Source organism: Nerophis lumbriciformis, linkage group LG13 (assembly GCF_033978685.3).
Source record: "Nerophis lumbriciformis linkage group LG13, RoL_Nlum_v2.1, whole genome shotgun sequence".
Lineage (NCBI taxonomy): Eukaryota > Metazoa > Chordata > Actinopteri > Syngnathiformes > Syngnathidae > Nerophis > Nerophis lumbriciformis.
Genome location: NC_084560.2, coordinates 1,173,498 through 1,195,602, shown reverse-complemented (window position 1 = coordinate 1,195,602; position 22,105 = coordinate 1,173,498). Strand labels below are relative to the sequence as shown.

At 42.4% G+C, this 22,105-nt stretch overlaps 1 protein-coding gene across 3 annotated transcripts in view; it reads left to right on the top strand.

The window, feature by feature from the left end:
• Nucleotides 1-22,105, top strand: part of abca12 (ATP-binding cassette, sub-family A (ABC1), member 12) — a 170,432-nt gene that overhangs the window by 15,736 nt on the left and 132,591 nt on the right. For all 3 annotated transcript variants that reach the window (XM_061971824.2, XM_061971822.2, XM_061971823.2), the window contains exons 8-18: nucleotides 1,543-1,655; nucleotides 1,729-1,784; nucleotides 2,061-2,182; nucleotides 2,263-2,381; nucleotides 6,134-6,276; nucleotides 7,662-7,817; nucleotides 10,616-10,815; nucleotides 13,320-14,231; nucleotides 14,326-14,432; nucleotides 17,294-17,400; nucleotides 19,687-19,886. In XM_061971824.2, coding sequence (XP_061827808.2) covers nucleotides 1,543-1,655; nucleotides 1,729-1,784; nucleotides 2,061-2,182; nucleotides 2,263-2,381; nucleotides 6,134-6,276; nucleotides 7,662-7,817; nucleotides 10,616-10,815; nucleotides 13,320-14,231; nucleotides 14,326-14,432; nucleotides 17,294-17,400; nucleotides 19,687-19,886 — 2,235 coding nt within the window. The remainder of the gene's footprint in view (nucleotides 1-1,542; nucleotides 1,656-1,728; nucleotides 1,785-2,060; nucleotides 2,183-2,262; nucleotides 2,382-6,133; nucleotides 6,277-7,661; nucleotides 7,818-10,615; nucleotides 10,816-13,319; nucleotides 14,232-14,325; nucleotides 14,433-17,293; nucleotides 17,401-19,686; nucleotides 19,887-22,105) is intronic.

Genomic DNA, 22,105 nt, shown 5'->3' with positions numbered 1-22,105 from the left:
GACCTAAGCCAGACACTTAAGGAACACTCTCACACAGGAACATGCCCTTACATGGTCATGATGGAGTCAATGTGAATGAAATAAGGTGACATATGTTCGGTCTATAAGAGCTGGTACCTCGAGAGGAGAGAGAGATAGAATTTAGAGCTCACTCTCCCCACAGGTAGACTGCAGAACCTTCTTTGATGTTCCCTTGTCAATACAGTAAGCTTTGGTTCACCGTTCATCACCTGTGTCTTCCTTGATCCATTGCCATTCCCACGCCCGGGAAAAGGTGGCAAGACTCTGGAGGTTTTGGTCCAACCTTACAGGGTTCAGAACTGTGGCATTCCCTACACCAACTAGCGGTGCCAACTCGGTTCGTAACCTGAAATTTTGCCCGCGACCAAGAGCATACCAATTAGCAGAGAGACGACTCGTATCCCAAAAACTCGTAAGCCTGGGCACTCGTAAAAGCAAATGTTTGAACAAGAACATTGAATTACTTTGGTATGTCTTCAAAAGCAATTTGCAAGTCTCTTTTCTAGCCAAAGACAAAAGATGTAGTCCTCGCAATAGTACCTCTGCTGTGTTGACAACATACAATAGTACCTCTGCTGTGTTGACAACATACAATAGTACCTCTGCTGTGTTGACAACATACAATAGTACCTCTGCTGTGTGGACAACATACAATAGTACCTCTGCTGTGTGGACAACATACAATAGTACCTCTGCTGTGTTGACAACATACAATAGTACCTCTGCTGTGTTGACAACATACAATAGTACCTCTGCTGTGTTGACAACATACAATAGTACCTCTGCTGTGTTGACAACATACAATAGTACCTCTGCTCTGTTGACAACATACAATAGTACCTCTGCTGTGTTGACAACATACAATAGTACCTCTGCTGTGTTGACAACATACAATAGTACCTCTGCTCTGTTGACAACATACAATAGTACCTCTGCTGTGTGGACAACATACAATAGTACCTCTGCTGTGTTGACAACATACAATAGTACCTCTGCTCTGTTGACAACATACAATAGTACCTCTGCTGTGTTGACAACATACAATAGTACCTCTGCTGTGTGGACAGCATACAATAGTACCTCTGCTGTGTTGACAACATACAATAGTACCTCTGCTGTGTGGACAACATACAATAGTACCTCTGCTGTGTTGACAACATACAATAGTACCTCTGCTGTGTTGACAACATACAATAGTACCTCTGCTGTGTTGACAACATACAATAGTACCTCTGCTCTGTTGACAACATACAATAGTACCTCTGCTGTGTGGACAACATACAATAGTACCTCTGCTGTGTGGACAGCATACAATAGTACCTCTGCTGTGTTGACAACATACAATAGTACCTCTGCTGTGTTGACAACATACAATAGTACCTCTGCTGTGTTGACAACATACAATAGTACCTCTGCTGTGTGGACAACATACAATAGTACCTCTGCTGTGTTGACAACATACAATAGTACCTCTGCTGTGTTGACAACAAACAATGTGAATACTGTGCTTTGGTTTTTCAGCATCTTGAACCAAATGAAGAGCATCCAGAGCCTTCTACCACCAAACAGCACGGCTCAGTACTACCTTTCTGTCTTCATCAACACCACCCACATGATCCTGGAATCGGGCTCAGGCAAGTTTTTATGTTTTCAGAAAAACGTCACACTACATTGATGTTTAATCTTCTTCTTTTTCCATAAATGCAGGCAACAATAGCTTTTCAAATGACACAACTGAAATCCTAGCAGGAATTGTAGAGCAGGTAAGACTTGAACATTCCCTGATTTGATGGTGTTGTGCAACAGAGAGGACACGTGCAAACATGACAGAGATTACAATGAATAACGATGCTATTTGTGTTTGGCTGGTCACGGTGGATTTCACTTTCATGAGCCACACCTGACTCTAAAGTCACTTATCATCAGACAAACAATCGTATCTCTCTGCTCAAAGAGAAACGATCAGAAAGGTCAATAAATAATCTCTGCACTTCACACGACATCAACATGTGACACCTTTACTTGCCCTTTCTGGACAGCTTTGGCAGATTATTGTGAACGGTCTCGGCTCAGAGACTCCACCTTTGGGGGGTTTTACTCACCTTGCTCCGGTACTTGAAGACATTGTCACAGGAAATGCGGACAACAAGACCTGGCATAGGTAAGTTCCTTTCTGAGAAGGATGACCATTATAGTATATAAAATGATATTTGACCCATAATCCCTCTGGTTTTGTTCCAGGCTTGAAAAGCTGCTGGAGGCTGTACTGTCTACCATCGGTGAACCAGAGACATGGGACAGTGTCACGGCTCTTGAAACAACGGTGGCATTTATGGTGAACGCCACAGAAGCCCAGAACAGTGAGTAGACCACTGGGCATTAAGGGTAATTAGGATAAGAACACACCCTTAAGTAATACTTGTGCTGTAAAACTCTGGTTTTAGAAATATTCCCAATCAATCAATCAATCAATCAATGTTTACTTATAAAACCACGAGTGTCTCAAAGGGCTGCACAAGCCACAACCACATCCTCGGCTCAGATCCCACATCAAGGCAAGAAAAAAACTCAACCCAATGGGATAACAATGACAAACCTTGAAGGGGACCGCAGATGTGGGGACCCAGTCCATAGTGGATCTAACATAATAGTGTGAGAGTCCAGTCCATAGTGGATCTAACATAATAGTGAGAGTCCAGTCCATAGTGGATCTAACATAATAGTGAGAGTCCAGTCCATAGTGGATCTAACATAATAGTGTGAGAGTCCAGTCCATAGTGGATCGAACATAATAGTGAGAGTCCAGTCCATAGTGGATCTAACATAATTGTGTGAGAGTCCAGTCCATAGTGGATCTAGTTAGTAGTGTGAGAGTCCAGTCCATAGTGGATATAACATAATAGTGTGAGAGTCCAGTCCATAGTGGATCTAATATAATAGTGTGAGAGTCCAGTCCATAGTGGATCTAACATACTAGTGTGAGAGTCCAGTCCATAGTGGATCCAACATAATAGTGTGAGTCAAGTCCATAGTGGATTTAACATAATAGTGAGAGTCCAGTCCATAGTGGATCTAACATAATAGTGTGAGAGTCCAGTCCATAGTGGATCTAACATAATAGTGAGAGTCCAGTCCATAGTGGATCTAACATAATAGTAAGAGTCCAGTCCATAGTGGATCTAACATAATAGTGTGAGAGTCCAGTCCATAGTGGATCTAGTTAGTAGTGTGAAAGTCCAGTCCATAGTGGATCTAACATAATAGTGAGAGTCCAGTCCATAGTGGATCTAACATAATAGTGTGAGAGTCCAGTCCATAGTGGATCTAACATAATAGTGTAAGAGTCCAGTCCATAGTGGATCTAACATAATAGTGAGAGTCCAGTCCATAGTGGATCTAACATAATAGTGAGAGTCCAGTCCATAGTGGATCTAACATAATAGTGTGAGAGTCCAGTCCATAGTGGATCTAACATAATAGTGAGAGTCCAGTCCATAGTGGATTTAACATAATAGTGAGAGTCCAGTCCATAGTGGATCCAACATAATAGTGTGAGAGTCCAGTCCATAGTGGATCTAACATAATCGTGAGAGTCCAGTCCATAGTGGATCTAACATAATAGTGTGAGAGTCCAGTCCATAGTGGATTTAACATAATAGTAAGAGTCCAGTCCATAGTGGATCTAACATAATAGTGTGAGAGTCCAGTCCATAGTGGATCTAACATAATAGTGTGAGAGTCCAGTCCATAGTGGATCTAACATAATAGTGTGAGAGTCCAGTACATAGTGGATCTAACATAATAGTGAGAGTCCAGTCCATAGTGGATCCAACATAATAGTGAGAGTCCAGTCCATAGTGGATCTAACATAATCGTGAGAGTCCAGTCCATAGTGGATCCAACATAATAGTAAGAGTCCAGTCCATAGTGGATCTAACATAATAGTGAGAGTCCAGTCCATAGTGGATCTAACATAATAGTGAGAGTCCAGTCCATAGTGGATCTAACATAATAGTGAGAGTCCAGTCCATAGTGGATCTAACATAATAGTGAGAGTCCAGTCCATAGTGGATCTAACATAATAGTGTGAGAGTCCAGTCCATAGTGGATCTACCATAATAGTGAGAGTCCAGTCCATAGTGGATCTAACATAATAGTGTGAGAGTCCAGTCCGTAGTGGATCTAACATAATAGTGTGAGAGTCCAGTCCATAGTGGATCTAACATAATAGTGAGAGTCCAGTCCATAGTGGATCTAACATAATAGTGTGAGAGTCCAGTCCATAGTGGATCTAACATAATAGTGTGGGAGTCCAGTCCATAGTGGATCTAACATAATAGTGTGAGTCCAGTCCATAGTGGATCTAACATAATAGTGAGAGTCCAGTCCATAGTGGATCTAACATAATAGTGAGAGTCCAGTCCATAGTGGATCTAACATAATAGAGTGAGAGTCCAGTCCATAGTGGATCTAACATAATAGTGTGAGTCCAGTCCATAGTGGATCTAACATAATAGTGTGAGAGTCCAGTCCATAGTGGATCTAACATAATAGTGTGAGAGTCCAGTCCATAGTGGATCTAACATAATAGTGAGAGTCCAGTCCATAGTGGATCTAACATAATAGAGTGAGAGTCCAGTCCATAGTGGATCTAACATAATAGTGTGAGTCCAGTCCATAGTGGATCTAACATAATAGAGTGAGAGTCCAGTCCATAGTGGATCTAACATAATAGTGTGAGTCCAGTCCATAGTGGATCTAACATAATAGTGAGAGTCCAGTCCATAGTGGATCCAACATAATAGTGAGAGTCCAGTCCATAGTGGATCTAACATTATCGTGAGAGTCCAGTGCATAGTGGATCTAACATAATAGTAAGAGTCCAGTCCATAGTGGATCTAACATAATAGTGAGAGTCCAGTCCATAGTGGATCTAACATAATAGTGAGAGTCCAGTCCATAGTGGATCTAACATAATAGTGTGAGAGTCCAGTCCATAGTGGATCTAACATAATAGTGAGAGTCCAGTCCATAGTGGATCTAACATAATAGTGAGAGTCCAGTCCATAGTGGATCTAACATAATAGTGTGAGAGTCCAGTCCATAGTGGATCTAACATAATAGTGAGAGTCCAGTCCATAGTGGATCTAACATAATAGTGAGAGTCCAGTCCATAGTGGATCTAACATAATAGAGTGAGAGTCCAGTCCATAGTGGATCTAACATAATAGTGTGAGTCCAGTCCATAGTGGATCTAACATAATAGTGTGAGAGTCCAGTCCATAGTGGATCTAACATAATAGTGTGAGAGTCCAGTCCATAGTGGATCTAACATAATAGTGAGAGTCCAGTCCATAGTGGATCTAACATAATAGAGTGAGAGTCCAGTCCATAGTGGATCTAACATAATAGTGTGAGTCCAGTCCATAGTGGATCTAACATAATAGAGTGAGAGTCCAGTCCATAGTGGATCTAACATAATAGTGTGAGTCCAGTCCATAGTGGATCTAACATAATAGTGAGAGTCCAGTCCATAGTGGATCCAACATAATAGTGAGAGTCCAGTCCATAGTGGATCTAACATTATCGTGAGAGTCCAGTGCATAGTGGATCTAACATAATAGTAAGAGTCCAGTCCATAGTGGATCTAACATAATAGTGAGAGTCCAGTCCATAGTGGATCTAACATAATAGTGAGAGTCCAGTCCATAGTGGATCTAACATAATAGTGTGAGAGTCCAGTCCATAGTGGATCTAACATAATAGTGAGAGTCCAGTCCATAGTGGATCTAACATAATAGTGAGAGTCCAGTCCATAGTGGCACCAGCAGGAGATCATCTTGAGTGGAGACAGGTCAGCAGTGCAGAGACGTCACCAACTGATGCACAGATGAGTGGTCCACCCTGAGTCCCAACTTTGGACAGCTCGCCTCATCTGTGGTCACCAGATCTGTGTCCCCCCCCCTCCACAAAGGGGAGGGGGCAGAGCAGAAAAGAAACGGCAGATCAACTGGTCTAAAAGGGGGGTGTATATAGGCTGGAGTATACAAATGAGTTCTATATGGGACTTAAATGCTTCAATTCCCACACTTCTTTCTTGTCTTTTCCACAGTGCTGATACTCAGCCTTCAGGCTCCTCTGATGACCTTGGCCACAGAGATGGCACAGTCTGCCAACTCCAGTCTCTTTAACTTGTCTGGGATCGCAGAAAGAATGCAGCCTGCCATCGAGAACACGCTGCTGGCTGCCGAGCAGGTTAAAACCACTCTTTGGTCCGGAGAAAAGCGATGAAACATGCTGAGTCACCGTCCTCGAACATCAGATATTACAGATAATACAGAGCATACAGTATCTACAATCAAATTGTTGCCACATCTCGTTGGATCAGATGCAGGTTTTGTTTGCACAACAGTACCAACAAAAGGGTTGACAGGCATTGAAAAGACACATTCCACTGTCATGAGTGTTTGGACTTTGTCTCCCGTATTTTTCCGACTATAAGGCGCACCTAAAATCCATTCGTTTTCTCAAAAAATGGACGGTGCGCCTTATAACCCGGTGCGCCTAATGTACGGATTATTTCCGGTTGTGCTTACCGACCTCAAAGCAATTTTATGTGGCACATAGTGTAATGATGAATGTGACCAGTAGATGGCAGTCACACATGAGAGATACGTGTGGACTGCAGGTTGATGCCCCCTGTTCAATAAATGACGCTAGCAAGTAACATCAAAATGTTGATGTTTCATTGGGAATATAGAAACATTACACACGGCGCTCAAAAATCTCTCAACATGTTTTAGTCGGACTTTGGTAAGCTACACAACCGCACCGCTTGATGGATTGTGGGAGCATTACGACTACCATAGTCAGACGTACTGTGCTTCAACATACAGTAGTATTATGGTGTGTGTATAAGGACCCCAAAATAGCACCTATTAGGAGACATATTATCTGACCTTTTGTTTTGCAATATCATGCTGATGTGTATTTGGGATCTGCATAAGTCCCAAAAATGCACGTGCTTCCAACATTGTAGTCGATAAGCTCCTCCTTTGTCTCTGTGCTCTTGTTGTGGGACGTTCATCCTCCATTTCTTATACAAAGTGTTTACATGTAGACAATAATCATAATAGGACCCTTTTGTTGCGCCTTTTGTATGAACATAGACTCCAGAGGGACTGTTGCATGACTTTGAAGCACACTTAAGTGCTGAACATCCCTTTAAAGACCCCTCCAGAGGGACTGTTGCATGACTTTGAAGCACACTTAAGTGCTGAACATCCCTTTAAAGACCCCTCCAGAGGGACTGTTGCATGACTTTGAAGCACACTTATGTGCTCAACATCCCTTTAAAGACCCCTCCAGAGGGACTGTTGCATGACTTTGAAGCACACTTAAGTGCTGAACATCCCTTTAAAGACCCCTCCCGAGGGACTGTTGCATGACTTTGAAGCACACTTAAGTGCTGAACATCCCTTTAAAGACCCCTCCAGAGGGACTGTTGCATGACTTTGAAGCACACTTAAGTGCTGAACATTCCTTTATTTGCATTGTCAATCTCTGAGAATCCGTCTTTGTACCTGAGGTGTGTGGCGGCAGGTGGGAGGAGTCTGACATGTTGTGACATCATCTTCTAGGCTAATGGAAGCTTGGAGTGCAGCGAGGCCCTGAGGGTGTGGCAGCCGGTCGGTGAGGCTGCCGCTTTAAATCAAAGTGTCCTGGAAAGGTGGTGTGACGTCAGCCTGCAGCCTGTGCTGGAGGCGTATGCCGTGCACCCCCACCCACCCACACCTGTGAGTACTGCACACACATTCAGACTGATGTCATACCACAAAGTGACTTTAAAGGGCTACTGCACCTTTTTGGGGGATATTTGACCGTCATTCACAATCCTCATAGAAGACAGCAACACCTATGTTTTTATGTTATTATGAATGTTACTAGATACATATATATATATATGTATCTAGATACTACATATATACTTACATCAAGTATATATTACATGTTATTATGAATGTTACTAGATACTACATATATACTTACATCATGTATATATTACATGTTATTATGAATGTTACTAGATACTACATATATACATACATCATGTATATTTTACATGTTATTATGAATGTTACTAGATACTACATATATACTTACATCATGTATATATTACATGTTATTATGAATGTTACTAGATACTACATATATACTTACATCATGTATATATTACATGTTATTATGAATGTTACTAGATACATATATATATATGTATCTAGATACTACATATATACTTACATCAAGTATATATTACATGTTATTATGAATGTTACTAGATACTACATATATACTTACATCATGTATATATTACATGTTATTATGAATGTTACTAGATACTACATATATACATACATCATGTATATTTTACATGTTATTATGAATGTTACTAGATACTACATATATACTTACATCATGTATATATTACATGTTATTATGAATGTTACTAGATACTACATATATACTTACATCATGTATATATTACATGTTATTATGAATGTTACTACATGACATATATACTTACATCATGTATATATTACATGTTATTATGAATGTTACTAGATACTACATATATACTTACATCATGTATATATTACATGTTATTATGAATGTTACTAGATACTACATATATACTTACATCATGTATATATTACATGTTATTATGAATGTTACTACATGACATATATACTTACATCATGTATATATTACATGTTATTATGAATGTTACTAGATACTACATATATACTTACATCATGTATATATTACATGTTATTATGAATGTTACTAGATACTACATATATACTTACATCATGTATATATTACATGTTATTATGAATGTTACTACATGACATATACTTACATCATGTATATATTACATGTTATTATGAATGTTACTACATGACATATACTTACATCATGTATATATTACATGTTATTATGAATGTTACTACATGACATATATACTTACATCATGTATATATTACATGTTATTATGAATGTTACTACATGACATATACTTACATCATGTATATATTACATGTTATTATGAATGTTGCTAGATACTACATATATACTTACATCATGTATATATTACATGTTATTATGAATGTTACTACATGACATATATACTTACATCATGTATATATTACATGTTATTATGAATGTTACTACATGACATATATACTTACATCATGTATATATTACATGTTATTATGAATGTTACTACATGACATATATACTTACATCATGTATATATTACATGTTATTATGAATGTTACTACATGACATATATACTTACATCATGTATATATTACATGTTATTATGAATGTTACTACATGACATATATACTTACATCATGTATATATTACATGTTATTATGAATGTTACTACATGACATATATACTTACATCATGTATATATTGAATGTTATTATGAATGCTACTACATTACATATATACTTACATCATGTATATATTACATGTTATTATGAATGTTACTACATGACATATATACTTACATCATGTATATATTACATGTTATTATGAATGTTACTACATGACATATATACTTACATCATGTATATATTACATGTTATTATGAATGTTACTACATGACATATATACTTACATCATGTATATATTACATGTTATTATGAATGTTACTACATGACATATATACTTACATCATGTATATATTACATGTTATTATGAATGTTACTACATGACATACATACTTACATCATGTATATATTGAATGTTATTATGAATGCTACTACATGGCATATATACTTGCATCATGTATATATTGAATGTTATTATGAATGCTACTACATGACATATATACTTACATCATGTATAAATGACATGTTATTATGAATGTTACTACATGACATATATAATTACATATATAAGTACTTTAGAGGTGGAATAGAGCAAATCGCAGTAGCTCCATTGTTAGCTGACTTGTGCTGGTGTTTATTTACTGTTTAGAATGCAAGGAAAAAAGAAAACAAAATATGTGTTCTTGTATTAAAAAATAATTGTGAAGGATTTTTAAAAAAAATTGCAGTTTCCCTTTTAAGAAAATGGTTTTAAAAATGTTAACACAGAAATAACATTTATAAAAGTCTAATGATGAAATATTATTTTTTCCATCCAAATAAGTGAGGCTTGACCTCCTCTGGGAGATCATGTGACATGTACAGTATATTCATAGGGTACAGTAATGTGACATGTACAGTATATTCATAGGGTACAGTAATGTGACATGTACAGTATATTCATAGGGTACAGTAATGTGACATGTACAGTATATTCATAGGGTACAGTAATGTGACATGTACAGTATATTCATAGGGTACAGTAATGTGACATGTACAGTATATTCATAGGGTACAGTAATGTGACATGTACAGTATATTCATAAATGTGAGTCAGATGAGAGCCAACACAGTTTAAATGATTCAAACATTAAGATATTATTATCACCACTTGGTGGCACTGTGGACTCACAGAAAACTGAATCTTCTTACAGGAAGTCCAACCCAGGACTGCTGCAGTTTCAGGACTTGTCCAAGTCACACGGTCCTTGTACCGAGTCATCCTGGACCAGTCTCATGCCATGCAGGTCCTCATCACTGCTGTCTCCCACCACATGGAGGCGCTGCTGGGCCGGCCACTGAATGCCTCGCTGGACTGGCACACGCCGCTCGAAGACATGCAGCTACACAACAGGTGAGCACACTCATAATTGCAGCCAACCTTTAGTCCAAGTCATCAGTTCCTATGTGGGCCCTGGGCCCTTTAGTCCAAGTCATCAGTTCCTATGTGGGCCCTGGGCCCTTTAGTCCAAGTCATCAGTTCCTATGTGGGCCCTGGGCCCTTTAGTCCAAGTCATCAGTTCCTATGTGGGCCCTGGGCCCTTTAGTCCAAGTCATCAGTTCCTATGTGGGGCCCGGGGCCCTTTAGTCCAAGTCATCAGTTCCTATGTGGGCCCTGGGCCCTTTAGTCCAAGTCATCAGTTCCTATGTGGGCCCTGGGCCCTTTAGTCCAAGTCATCAGTTCCTATGTGGGCCCTGGGCCCTTTAGTCCAAGTCATCAGTTCCTATGTGGGCCCTGGGCCCTTTAGTCCAAGTCATCAGTTCCTATGTGGGGCCTGGGGCCCTTTAGTTCAAGTCATCAGTTCCTATGTGGGGCCCGGCGCCCTTTAGTTCAAGTCATCAATTCCTATGTGGGCCCTGGGCCCTTTAGTCCAAGTCATCAGTTCCTATGTGGGGCCCGGGGCCCTTTAGTCCAAGTCATCAGTTCCTATGTGGGGCCTGTGGTCCTTTAGTCCAAGTCATCAGTTCATATGTGGGGCCCGGGGCCCTTTAGTCCAAGTCATCAGTTCCTATGTGGGCCCTGGGCCCTTAAGTCCAAGTCATCAGTTCCTATGTGGGGCCTGGGGCCCTTTAGTTCAAGTCATCAGTTCCTATGTGGGCCCTGAGCCCTTTAGTCCAAGTCATCAGTTCCTATGTGGGGCCCGGGGCCCTTTAGTCCAAGTCATCAGTTCCTATGTGGGGCCCGAGGCCCTTTAGTCCAAGTCATCAGTTCCTATGTGGGGCCCAGGGCCCTTTAGTCTAAGTCATCAGTTCCTATGTGGGGCCTGGGGCCCTTTAGTCCAAGTCATCAGTTCCTATGTGGGCCCTGGGCCCTTTAGTCCAAGTCATCAGTTCCTATGTGGGCCCTGGGCCCTTTAGTCCAAGTCATCAGTTCCTATGTGGGCCCTGGGCCCTTTAGTCCAAGTCATCAGTTCCTATGTGGGCCCTGGGCCCTTTAGTCCAAGTCATCAATTCCTATGTGGGCCCTGGGCCCTTTAGTCCAAGTCATCAATTCCTATGTGGGCCCTGGGCCCTTTAGTCCAAGTCATCAGTTCCTATGTGGGGCCGGGGCCCTTTAGTCCAAGTCATCAGTTCATATGTGGGGCCCGGGGCCCTATAGTCCAAGTCATCAGTTCCTATGTGGGCCCTGGGCCCTTAAGTCCAAGTCATCAGTTCCTATGTGGGGCCTGGGGCCCTTTAGTCCAAGTCATCAGTTCCTATGTGGGCCCTGGGCCCTTTAGTCCAAGTTATCAGTTCCTATGTGGGCCCTGGGCCCTTTAGTCCAAGTCATCAGTTCCTATGTGGGGCCGGGGCCCTTTAGTCCAAGTCATCAGTTCATATGTGGGGCCCGGGGCCCTATAGTCCAAGTCATCAGTTCCTATGTGGGCCCTGGGCCCTTAAGTCCAAGTCATCAGTTCCTATGTGGGGCCTGGGGCCCTTTAGTCCAAGTCATCAGTTCCTATGTGGGCCCTGGGCCCTTTAGTCCAAGTTATCAGTTCCTATGTGGGCCCTGGGCCCTTTAGTCCAAGTCATCAGTTCCTATGTGGGCCCTGGGCCCTTTAGTCCAAGTCATCAGTTCCTATGTGGGCCCGGGGCCCTTTAGTCCAAGTCATCAGTTCCTATGTGGGGCCCAGGGCCCTTTAGTCTAAGTCATCAGTTCCTATGTGGGGCCTGGGGCCCTTTAGTCTAAGTCATCAGTTCCTATGTGGGGCCCGGGGCCCTTTAGTCCAAGTCATCAGTTCCTATGTGGGGCCTGGGGCCCTTTAGTCTAAGTCATCAGTTCCTATGTGGGGCCTGGGGCCCTTTAGTCCAAGTCATCAGTTCCTATGTGGGGCCCGGGGCCCTTTAGTCCAAGTCATCAGTTCCTATGTGGGGCCTGGGGCCCTTTAGTTCAAGTCATCAGTTCCTATGTGGGCCCTGGGCCCTTTAGTCCAAGTCATCAGTTCTTATGTGGGGCCCGGGGCCCTTTAGTCCAAGTCATCAGTTCCTATGTGGGGCCTGAGGCCCTTTAGTCCAAGTCATCAGTTCCTATGTGGGGCCCAGGGCCCTTTAGTCCAAGTCATCAGTTCCTATGTGGGGCCTGTGGTCCTTTAGTCCAAGTCAACAGTTCCTATGTGGTGCCCGGGGCCCTTTAGTCCTAGTCATCAGTTCCTATGTGGGGCCCGGGGCCCTTTAGTCCAAGTCATCAGTTCCTATGTGATCATTGATCATCCTAAAAAAAGACAACCATGTGTGTTCTTGTCTTTCATAAAGATTTTGAACCATGGACAACATTCCAAAAAAAAAGTGCAGTTCCCCTTCAACATTTCATCTGAATCATGGTTTTAGTGAGCGTTCCTCGGGCCTGACAGTCCCATATGTACTTTGTGTCCTTCACAGTTTGGCCTCCATTAAAATGCTGTCCGAAGAGTTGCACATGTTGGGGCCGTGTATAGACGCCATGGAGGGACACATCCTGAGCAACTCCCATCATCTTCAGGAGGGCAACACCTCCCAGGCCGTCTTCAGGGAGGCGGCCATGATCCTCCTCTCCTGTGCCAACATCACCTCGGACTCACTGATGGAGGGCGACTTATCTTGGCTCTTTGATGGATCTCTCCCCGCCGTGATAAGGGATGTTCTTAAAGCCCTGATCCACATGAAGGTCTTTGGGAATGAGCCGGTGGTTTACCAAGTACTGGAGCACTTTCTGGCCTCCAACGACACGACGTTACTCATGCAGAAAGTGGCCGAGGTGTCTGCATGGTTGGCGTCAGCAGAAGAATCTGGACTAGAACTGCTTACTCAGGCGCTACCCAGAATATCGGAACTAATCCGGCCTTTAATGTCCGTGCTGACTCATTTTGGAATAAACACGCCAGAGACCACAGAGCTGGTTGAAGATCTAGCCGGGAACGTCATTGCAATGTTGAAGCAGTTGTTAAGCGGCGGTCTTCTCAGCCCCGTGGACCACCATCAAGTTGCATCATATCAGGATGGGGGTGGTAGCCACGTGTTGAACGGCCGACACAGACGTGAGGCCCCCGTGATCCCTGGACTAAGTCCTGTGGATGACTTCCTCCAGTTGCTGCACATAGACTACCCGGCAATGTTCCAAGCCATCTCTGCCCCTCTTACCCCGGAGGAAGTCCTGGAGACCGCTCACGTGTTCTTTGCTAACCCCGACCTGAACATTGTGGTCAAGGGGACAACCAACGACATGCCGTGGGCTCTGAACGGCTCAGGGGAAAAGGCAATCGATGCTGCCCTTGGGGTCCTCTCCTTTGCCACCCTGCCCAGCAGTTCTCAGATGTGAGTACCAACTGATAAACAAATCCCTCCATTTTAACACATTTCTTTGGTACGGTGATGCATTTCAGAAACATTCTGTTCTCAATACTGGTAGGTCATCTCTAGATCTGTTGAGGGATGCTGTTGCTATGCTCCCAGAGAGCTTCCCATTGGCCGCTCGGCTCAAAGACATCACCCAAGTCCTTGCCAGTGAATCTCAAGGTAACGTCCGAATTAGCCGTCGAGCTGAACGTAAGGAGCTGGAATTCAAACTATTTCCTACCTAACACAGAGGCTCCTTTGTGACTTTTCTTTACAACAGAATAGAATGCTAACACGGGTGATTCCCACTATTGGACTGGTAGTAGTCAATCCACAGCCATGGTTCTGCCACACAATACCTCAATGCTAACTACAGGAAACTACACTTCAATTAGTGTCCTTGGCTTTGACACTTAGGATTGTTTGTTTGCATCTCAACAGTTGTTTTTCTCACTACGATAAGCCACATTCATCCTTGCCCAGGCACACCCTCCTGGTTTTGGACTATAAACATTTGGGGTTTTGGCACCAGCTGCTGAAGTAGCTCTTAGACTACATGTGACCAAACTAGGTCTAAGACTAGATGTGACCCATCTAAGTCTAAGACTAGATGTGACCAATCTAAAGCTAAAACTCGATGTGACCGTTCTAAGTCTAAGACTAGATGTGACCGATCTAAGTCTAAGACTAGATGTGACTGATCTAGGTGTAAGATTAGAGGTTATCGATCTAAGTCTAAGAATACATGTAACCAATCTAAGTCTAAAACTAGATGTGACCAATCTAAGTCCAAGACTAAATGTGACCAATCTAAGTCCAAGACTAAATCTGACCAATCTAAGTCCAAGACTAGACGTTACCGATTTAAGTCTAAGACTAGATGTGACCGATCTAAGTCTAAGACTAGATGTGACCGATCTAAGTCTAAGACTAGATGTGACCAATCTAAGACTAAGACTAGATGTGACCCATCTAAGTCTAAGACTAGATGTGACCAATCTAAAGCTAAGACTAGATGTGACCGTTCTAAGTCTAAGACTAGATGTGACCGATCTAAGTCTAAGACTAGATGTGACTGATTTAGGTGTAAGATTAGATGTTATCGATCTAAGTCTAAGAATACATGTGACCAATCTAAGTCTAAAACTAGATGTGACCAATCTAAGTCCAAGACTAAATGTGACCGATCTAAGTCCAAGACTAAATCTGACCAATCTAAGTCCAAGACTAGACGTGACCGATTTAAGTCTAAGACTAGATGTGACCGATCTAAGTCTAAGACTAGATGTGACCGATCTAAGTCTAAAACTAGATGTGACTGATCTAAGTCTAAGACTAGATGTGACTGATCTAAGTCTAAGACTAGATGTGACCGATCAAAGTCTAAGACTAGATGGGGCCGATCTAAGTCTAAGACTAGATGTGCCAATCTAAGTCTAAGACTAGATGTGACCAATCACAGTCTAAGACTAATGTGACAAATCACAGTCTAAGACTAGATGTGCCAATCTAAGTCTAAGACTAGATGTGACCGATCTAAGTCTAAAACTAGACGTGACCCATCTAAGTCTAAAACTAGATGTGACCGATCTAAGTCTAAGACTAGATGTGACTGATCTAAGTCTAAGACTAGATGTGACCGATCAAAGTCTAAGACTAGATGGGGCCGATCTAAGTCTAAGACTAGATGTGCCAATCTAAGTCTAAGACTAGATGTGCCAATCTAAGTCTAAGACTAGATGTGACCAATCACAGTCCAAGACTAGATGTGACAAATCACAGTCTAAGACTAGATGTGCCAATCTAAGTCTAAGACTAGATGTGACCGATCTAAGTCTAAGACTAGATGTGACAAATCACAGTCTAAGACTAGATGTGCCAATCTAAGTCTAAGACTAGATGTGACCGATCTAAGTCTAAAACTAGACGTGACCGATCTAAGTCTAAAACTAGATGTGACCGATCTAAGTCTAAGACTAGATGTGACCAATCTAAGTCTAAGACTAGATGTGACCAATCTAAGTCTAAGACTAGATGTGACCGATCTAAGTCTAAGACTAGATGTGACCGATCTAAGTCTAAGACTAGCATCCGGCAGTAGAGGCTCCTCTATGTGGTCTTGGGGCACTAGGAGGTTAAGGCCCTTATTACTGTTACCCAGGTGGCCCTTGGCAAAGACCTAGTACCTAACTGCCCCCTAGCCAGGGATACGGTGAAGACCTCAACGGCAGAGCAGGCAGGAAGACGGTAGATTTAAGAACTACCACAACGGCTGCGATGGCGGAAGAAGGCTGCAGCAGAAAAGGGTCCCCAGTCGTCTTGGACTCCATGCCACTGGACCCTGACCCCGTTCTGTCAAGGATGGTGTGGTGACTGTCTGTGCACCAGTCTCCCCACGTTAAACTAAGTCACGCACAGGCATCCTCCATAAAGGGATACACCCCTACCAGGAGGATCGTCATACTTGTTCGAGTGACTGCCGATAATAATAATAATTATATATATATATATATATCAACAATATGATGTGACTGAGTGGCTGTTATTTTATTGAAAGGGTTAAGAATGGTTACATGTAAGAACTAATAGACAAAGAAAGAAAATGACTTTATTCCAAAGACTAAAATGTTCTTCTCTGACTGAAAGCTCTCAGCACCTTTTACATGTCATTACAAATGTACACTTCCAACATGATGATGTCATCTCTATTACCTCCTTCATCACTGATGTGTGACATCATTGTTGGACACACACACACACACACACACACACACACACACACACACACTGCACTGTTGTAATTGCATAAGCCTCCCGGTGTTGAACAGCATGAAAGGGAACATTACCACTGTCTAATTACAGTCTAATTACAGTCTAATTACAGTCTAATTACAGTCTAATTATAGTCTAATTCCACATTATGTTTTCAAGGTGTTTGACTTCCTGACATGTGACAGAGATGTTGTGTAAGCACAGTGGAATGTGATGATGTCACTTCCTGCCTTGTCTTTGACCTGACCTTGTATTGTTGGTGTCTGCAGAGAACCTTCTCCACCTGCAGCAGACCTTCCAGACAGCTGTGCTGCTTGTCCACACCCCCATCACTGATCCACTCTTCACACCACGACTTGATCTCTTCAAGTCCCAGGTCTAGCTCACAATGTAGTCCACACCCCCATCACTGATCCACTCTTCACGCCACGACTTGATCTCCTCAAGTCCCAGGTCTAGCTCACAATGTAGTCCACACCCCCATCACTGATCCACTCTTCACACCACGATTTGATCTCCTCAAGTCCCAGGTCTAGCTCACAATGTAGTCCACACCCCCATCACTGATCCACTCTTCACACCACGACTTGATCTCCTCAAGTCCCAGGTCTAGCTCACAATGTAGTCCACACTCCCATCACTGATCCACTCTTCACACCACGACTTGATCTCCTCAAGTCCCAGGTCTAGCTCACGATGTAGTCCATACCCCCATCACTGATCCACTCTTCACGCCACGACTTGATCTCCTCAAGTCCCAGGTCTAGCTCACAATGTAGTCCACACCCCCATCACTGATCCACTCTTCACACCACGACTTGATCTCCTCAAGTCCCAGGTCTAGCTCACAATGTAGTCCACACCCCCATCACTGATCCACTCTTCACACCACGACTTGATCTCCTCAAGTCCCAGGTCTAGCTCACAATGTAGTCCACACCCCCATCACTGATCCACTCTTCACACCACGACTTGATCTCTTCAAGTCCCAGGTCTAGCTCACAATGTAGTCCACACCCCCATCACTGATCCACTCTTCACACCACGACTTGATCTCCTCAAGTCCCAGGTCTAGCTCACAATGTAGTCCACACCCCCATCACTGATCCACTCTTCACACCACGACTTGATCTCCTCAAGTCCCAGGTCTAGCTCACAATGTAGTCCACACCCCCATCACTGATCCACTCTTCACACCACGACTTGATCTCTTCAAGTCCCAGGTCTAGCTCACAATGTAGTCCACACCCCCATCACTGATCCACTCTTCACACCACGACTTGATCTCCTCAAGTCCCAGGTCTAGCTCACAATGTAGTCCACACCCCCATCACTGATCCACTCTTCACACCACGACTCGATCTCCTCAAGTCCCAGGTCTAGCTCACAATGTAGTCCACACCCCCATCACTGATCCACTCTTCACACCACGATTTGATCTCCTCAAGTCCCAGGTCTAGCTCACAATGTAGTCCACACCCCCATCACTGATCCACTCTTCACACCACGACTTGATCTCCTCAAGTCCCAGGTCTAGCTCACAATGTAGTCCACACTCCCATCACTGATCCACTCTTCACACCACGACTTGATCTCCTCAAGTCCCAGGTCTAGCTCACGATGTAGTCCATACCCCCATCACTGATCCACTCTTCACGCCACGACTTGATCTCCTCAAGTCCCAGGTCTAGCTCACAATGTAGTCCACACCCCCATCACTGATCCACTCTTCACACCACGACTTGATCTCCTCAAGTCCCAGGTCTAGCTCACAATGTAGTCCACACCCCCATCACTGATCCACTCTTCACACCACGACTTGATCTCCTCAAGTCCCAGGTCTAGCTCACAATGTAGTCCACACCCCCATCACTGATCCACTCTTCACACCACGACTTGATCTCTTCAAGTCCCAGGTCTAGCTCACAATGTAGTCCACACCCCCATCACTGATCCACTCTTCACACCACGACTTGATCTCCTCAAGTCCGAGGTCTAGCTCACAATAGTCCACACCCCCATCACTGATCCACTCTTCACACCACGACTTGATCTGCTCAAGTCCCAGGTCTAGCTCACGATGTAGTGCACACCCCCATCACTGATCCACTCTTCACACCACGACTTGATCTCCTCAAGTCCCAGGTCTAGCTCACAATAGTCCACACCCCCATCACTGATCCACTCTTCACACCACGACTTGATCTCCTCAAGTCCCAGGTCTAGCTCACAATGTAGTCCACACCCCCATCACTGATCCACTCTTCACACCACGACTTGATCTCCTCAAGTCCCAGGTCTAGCTCACAATGTAGTCCACACCCCCATCACTGATCCACTCTTCACACCACGACTTGATCTCTTCAAGTCCCAGGTCTAGCTCACAATGTAGTCCACACCCCCATCCCTGATCCACTCGTCACACCACGACTTGATCTCTTCAAGTCCCAGGTCTAGCTCACACTAGCTCACAATGTAGTCCACACCCCCATCACTGATCCACTCTTCACACCACGACTTGATCTCCTCAAGTCCCAGGTCTAGCTCACGATGTAGTGCACACCCCCATCACTGATCCACTTCACCATGACACATGTTATACCCCAGGACTGGCCTGGTGAGGACTGTCCTGGTGTGGGACTGATGGTCTGGTGTGTTGCAGGTATGCACGGCAGAGAACACGCCGTCTCTACGCCGCCTGACAGAAGCCCTAGGACTAGAGCCCGGTCAGCTGTGTGCCAGACTTCTACCTGACCTGCAAACTCTACTGCAAGGTTTTCTGGTCAACACTACAGACCTGGGCGACGCCCTCTTCCAGATCTTGGTGGGAGACCCGAGCACCTTTGACCAAAACACAGACTGGTACTTCTTCTTACCTTGGACTTCCTGGTTGTCTCTCATAGGAAGTGTTGTTGCTGAATATTTTGTCTGTTTTCAAGTAAATATGACTGGTAGGAAGTGTTGTTGTTGAATATTTTGTCTGTTTTCAAGTAAATATGACTGGTAGGAAGTGTTGGTACTGAATATTTTGTCTGTTTTTAAGTCAATATGACTGGTAGGAAGTGTTGTTGCTGATTATTTTGTCTGTTTTCCAGTAAATATGACTGGTACGAAGTGTTGTTGTTGAATATTTTGTCTGTTTTCAAGTAAATATGACTGGTAGGAAGTGTTGTTGCTGAATATTTTGTCTGTTTTCAAGTCAATATGACTGGTAGGAAGTGTTGTTGCTGAATATTTTGTCTGTTTTCAAGTCAATATGACTGGTAGGAAGTGTTGTTGCTGAATATTTTGTCTGTTTTCAAGTCAATATGACTGGTAGGAAGTTTTGTTGCTGAATATTTTGTCTGTTTTCAAGTAAATATGACTGGTAGGAAGTGTTGTTGCTGAATATTTTGTCTGTTTTCAAGTAAATATGACTGGTAGGAAGTGTTGTTGTTGAATATTTTGTCTGTTTTCAAGTAAATATGACTGGTAGGAAGTGTTGTTGCTGAATATTTTGTCTGTTTTCAAGTAAATATGACTGGTAGGAAGTGTTGTTGCTGAATATTTTGTCTGTTTTCAAGTCAATATGACTGGTAGGAAGTGTTGTTGCTGAATATTTTGTCTGTTTTCAAGTCAATATGACTGGTAGGAAGTGTTGTTGCTGAATGTTTTGTCTGTTTTCAAGTAAATAGGACTGGTAGGAAGTGATATTGCTGAATATTTTGTCTGTTTTCAAGTCAATATGACTGGTAGGAAGTTTTGTTGCTGAATATTTTGTCTGTTTTCAAGTAAATATGACTGGTAGGAAGTGTTGTTGCTGAATATTTTGTCTGTTTTCAAGTAAATATGACTGGTAGGAAGTGTTGTTGCTGAATATTTTGTCTGTTTTCAAGTAAATATGACTGGTAGGAAGTGTTGTTGCTGAATATTTTGTCTGTTTTCAAGTAAATATGACTGGTAGGAAGTGTTGTTGTTGAATATTTTGTCTGTTTTCAAGTAAATATGACTGGTAGGAAGTGTTGTTGCTGATTATTTTGTCTGTTTTCCAGTAAATATGACTGGTAGGAAGTGTTGTTGCTGAATATTTTGTCTGTTTTCAAGTAAATATGACTGGTAGGAAGTGTTGTTGCTGCATATTTTGTCTGTTTTCAAGTAAATATGACTGTTAGGAAGTGTTGTTGCTGAATATTTTGTCTGTTTTCAAGTAAATATGACTGGTAGGAAGTGTTGTTGCTGAATATTTTGTCTGTTTTCAAGTAAATATGACTGGTAGGAAGTGTTGTTGCTGAATATTTTGTCTGTTTTCAAGTAAATAAGACTGGTAGGAAGTGTTGTTGCTGAATATTTTGTCTGTTTTCAAGTAAATATGACTGGTAGGAAGTGTCGTTGCTGAATATTTTGTCTGTTTTCAAGTAAATATGACTGGTAGGAAGTGTTGTTGCTGAATATTTTGTCTGTTTTCAAGTAAATATGACTGGTAGGAAGTGTTGTTGCTGAATATTTTGTCTGTTTTCAAGTAAATATGACTGGTAGGAAGTGTTGTTGCTGAATATTTTGTCTGTTTTCAAGTAAATAAGACTGGTAGGAAGTGTTGTTGCTGAATATTGTGTCTGTTTTCAAGTAAATATGACTGGTAGGAAGTGTCGTTGCTGAATATCTTGTCTGTTTTCAAGTAAATATGACTGGTAGGAAGTGTTGTTGCTGAATATTTTGTCTGTTTTCAAGTAAATATGACTGGTAGGAAGTGTTGGTACTGAATATTTTGTCTGTTTTTAAGTCAATATGACTGGTAGGAAGTGTTGTTGCTGATTATTTTGTCTGTTTTCCAGTAAATATGACTGGTACGAAGTGTTGTTGTTGAATATTTTGTCTGTTTTCAAGTAAATATGACTGGTAGGAAGTGTTGTTGCTGAATATTTTGTCTGTTTTCAAGTCAATATGACTGGTAGGAAGTGTTGTTGCTGAATATTTTGTCTGTTTTCAAGTAAATATGACTGGTAGGAAGTGTTGTTGCTGAATATTTTGTCTGTTTTCAAGTAAATATGACTGGTAGGAAGTGTCGTTGCTGAATATTTTGTCTGTTTTCAAGTAAATATGAC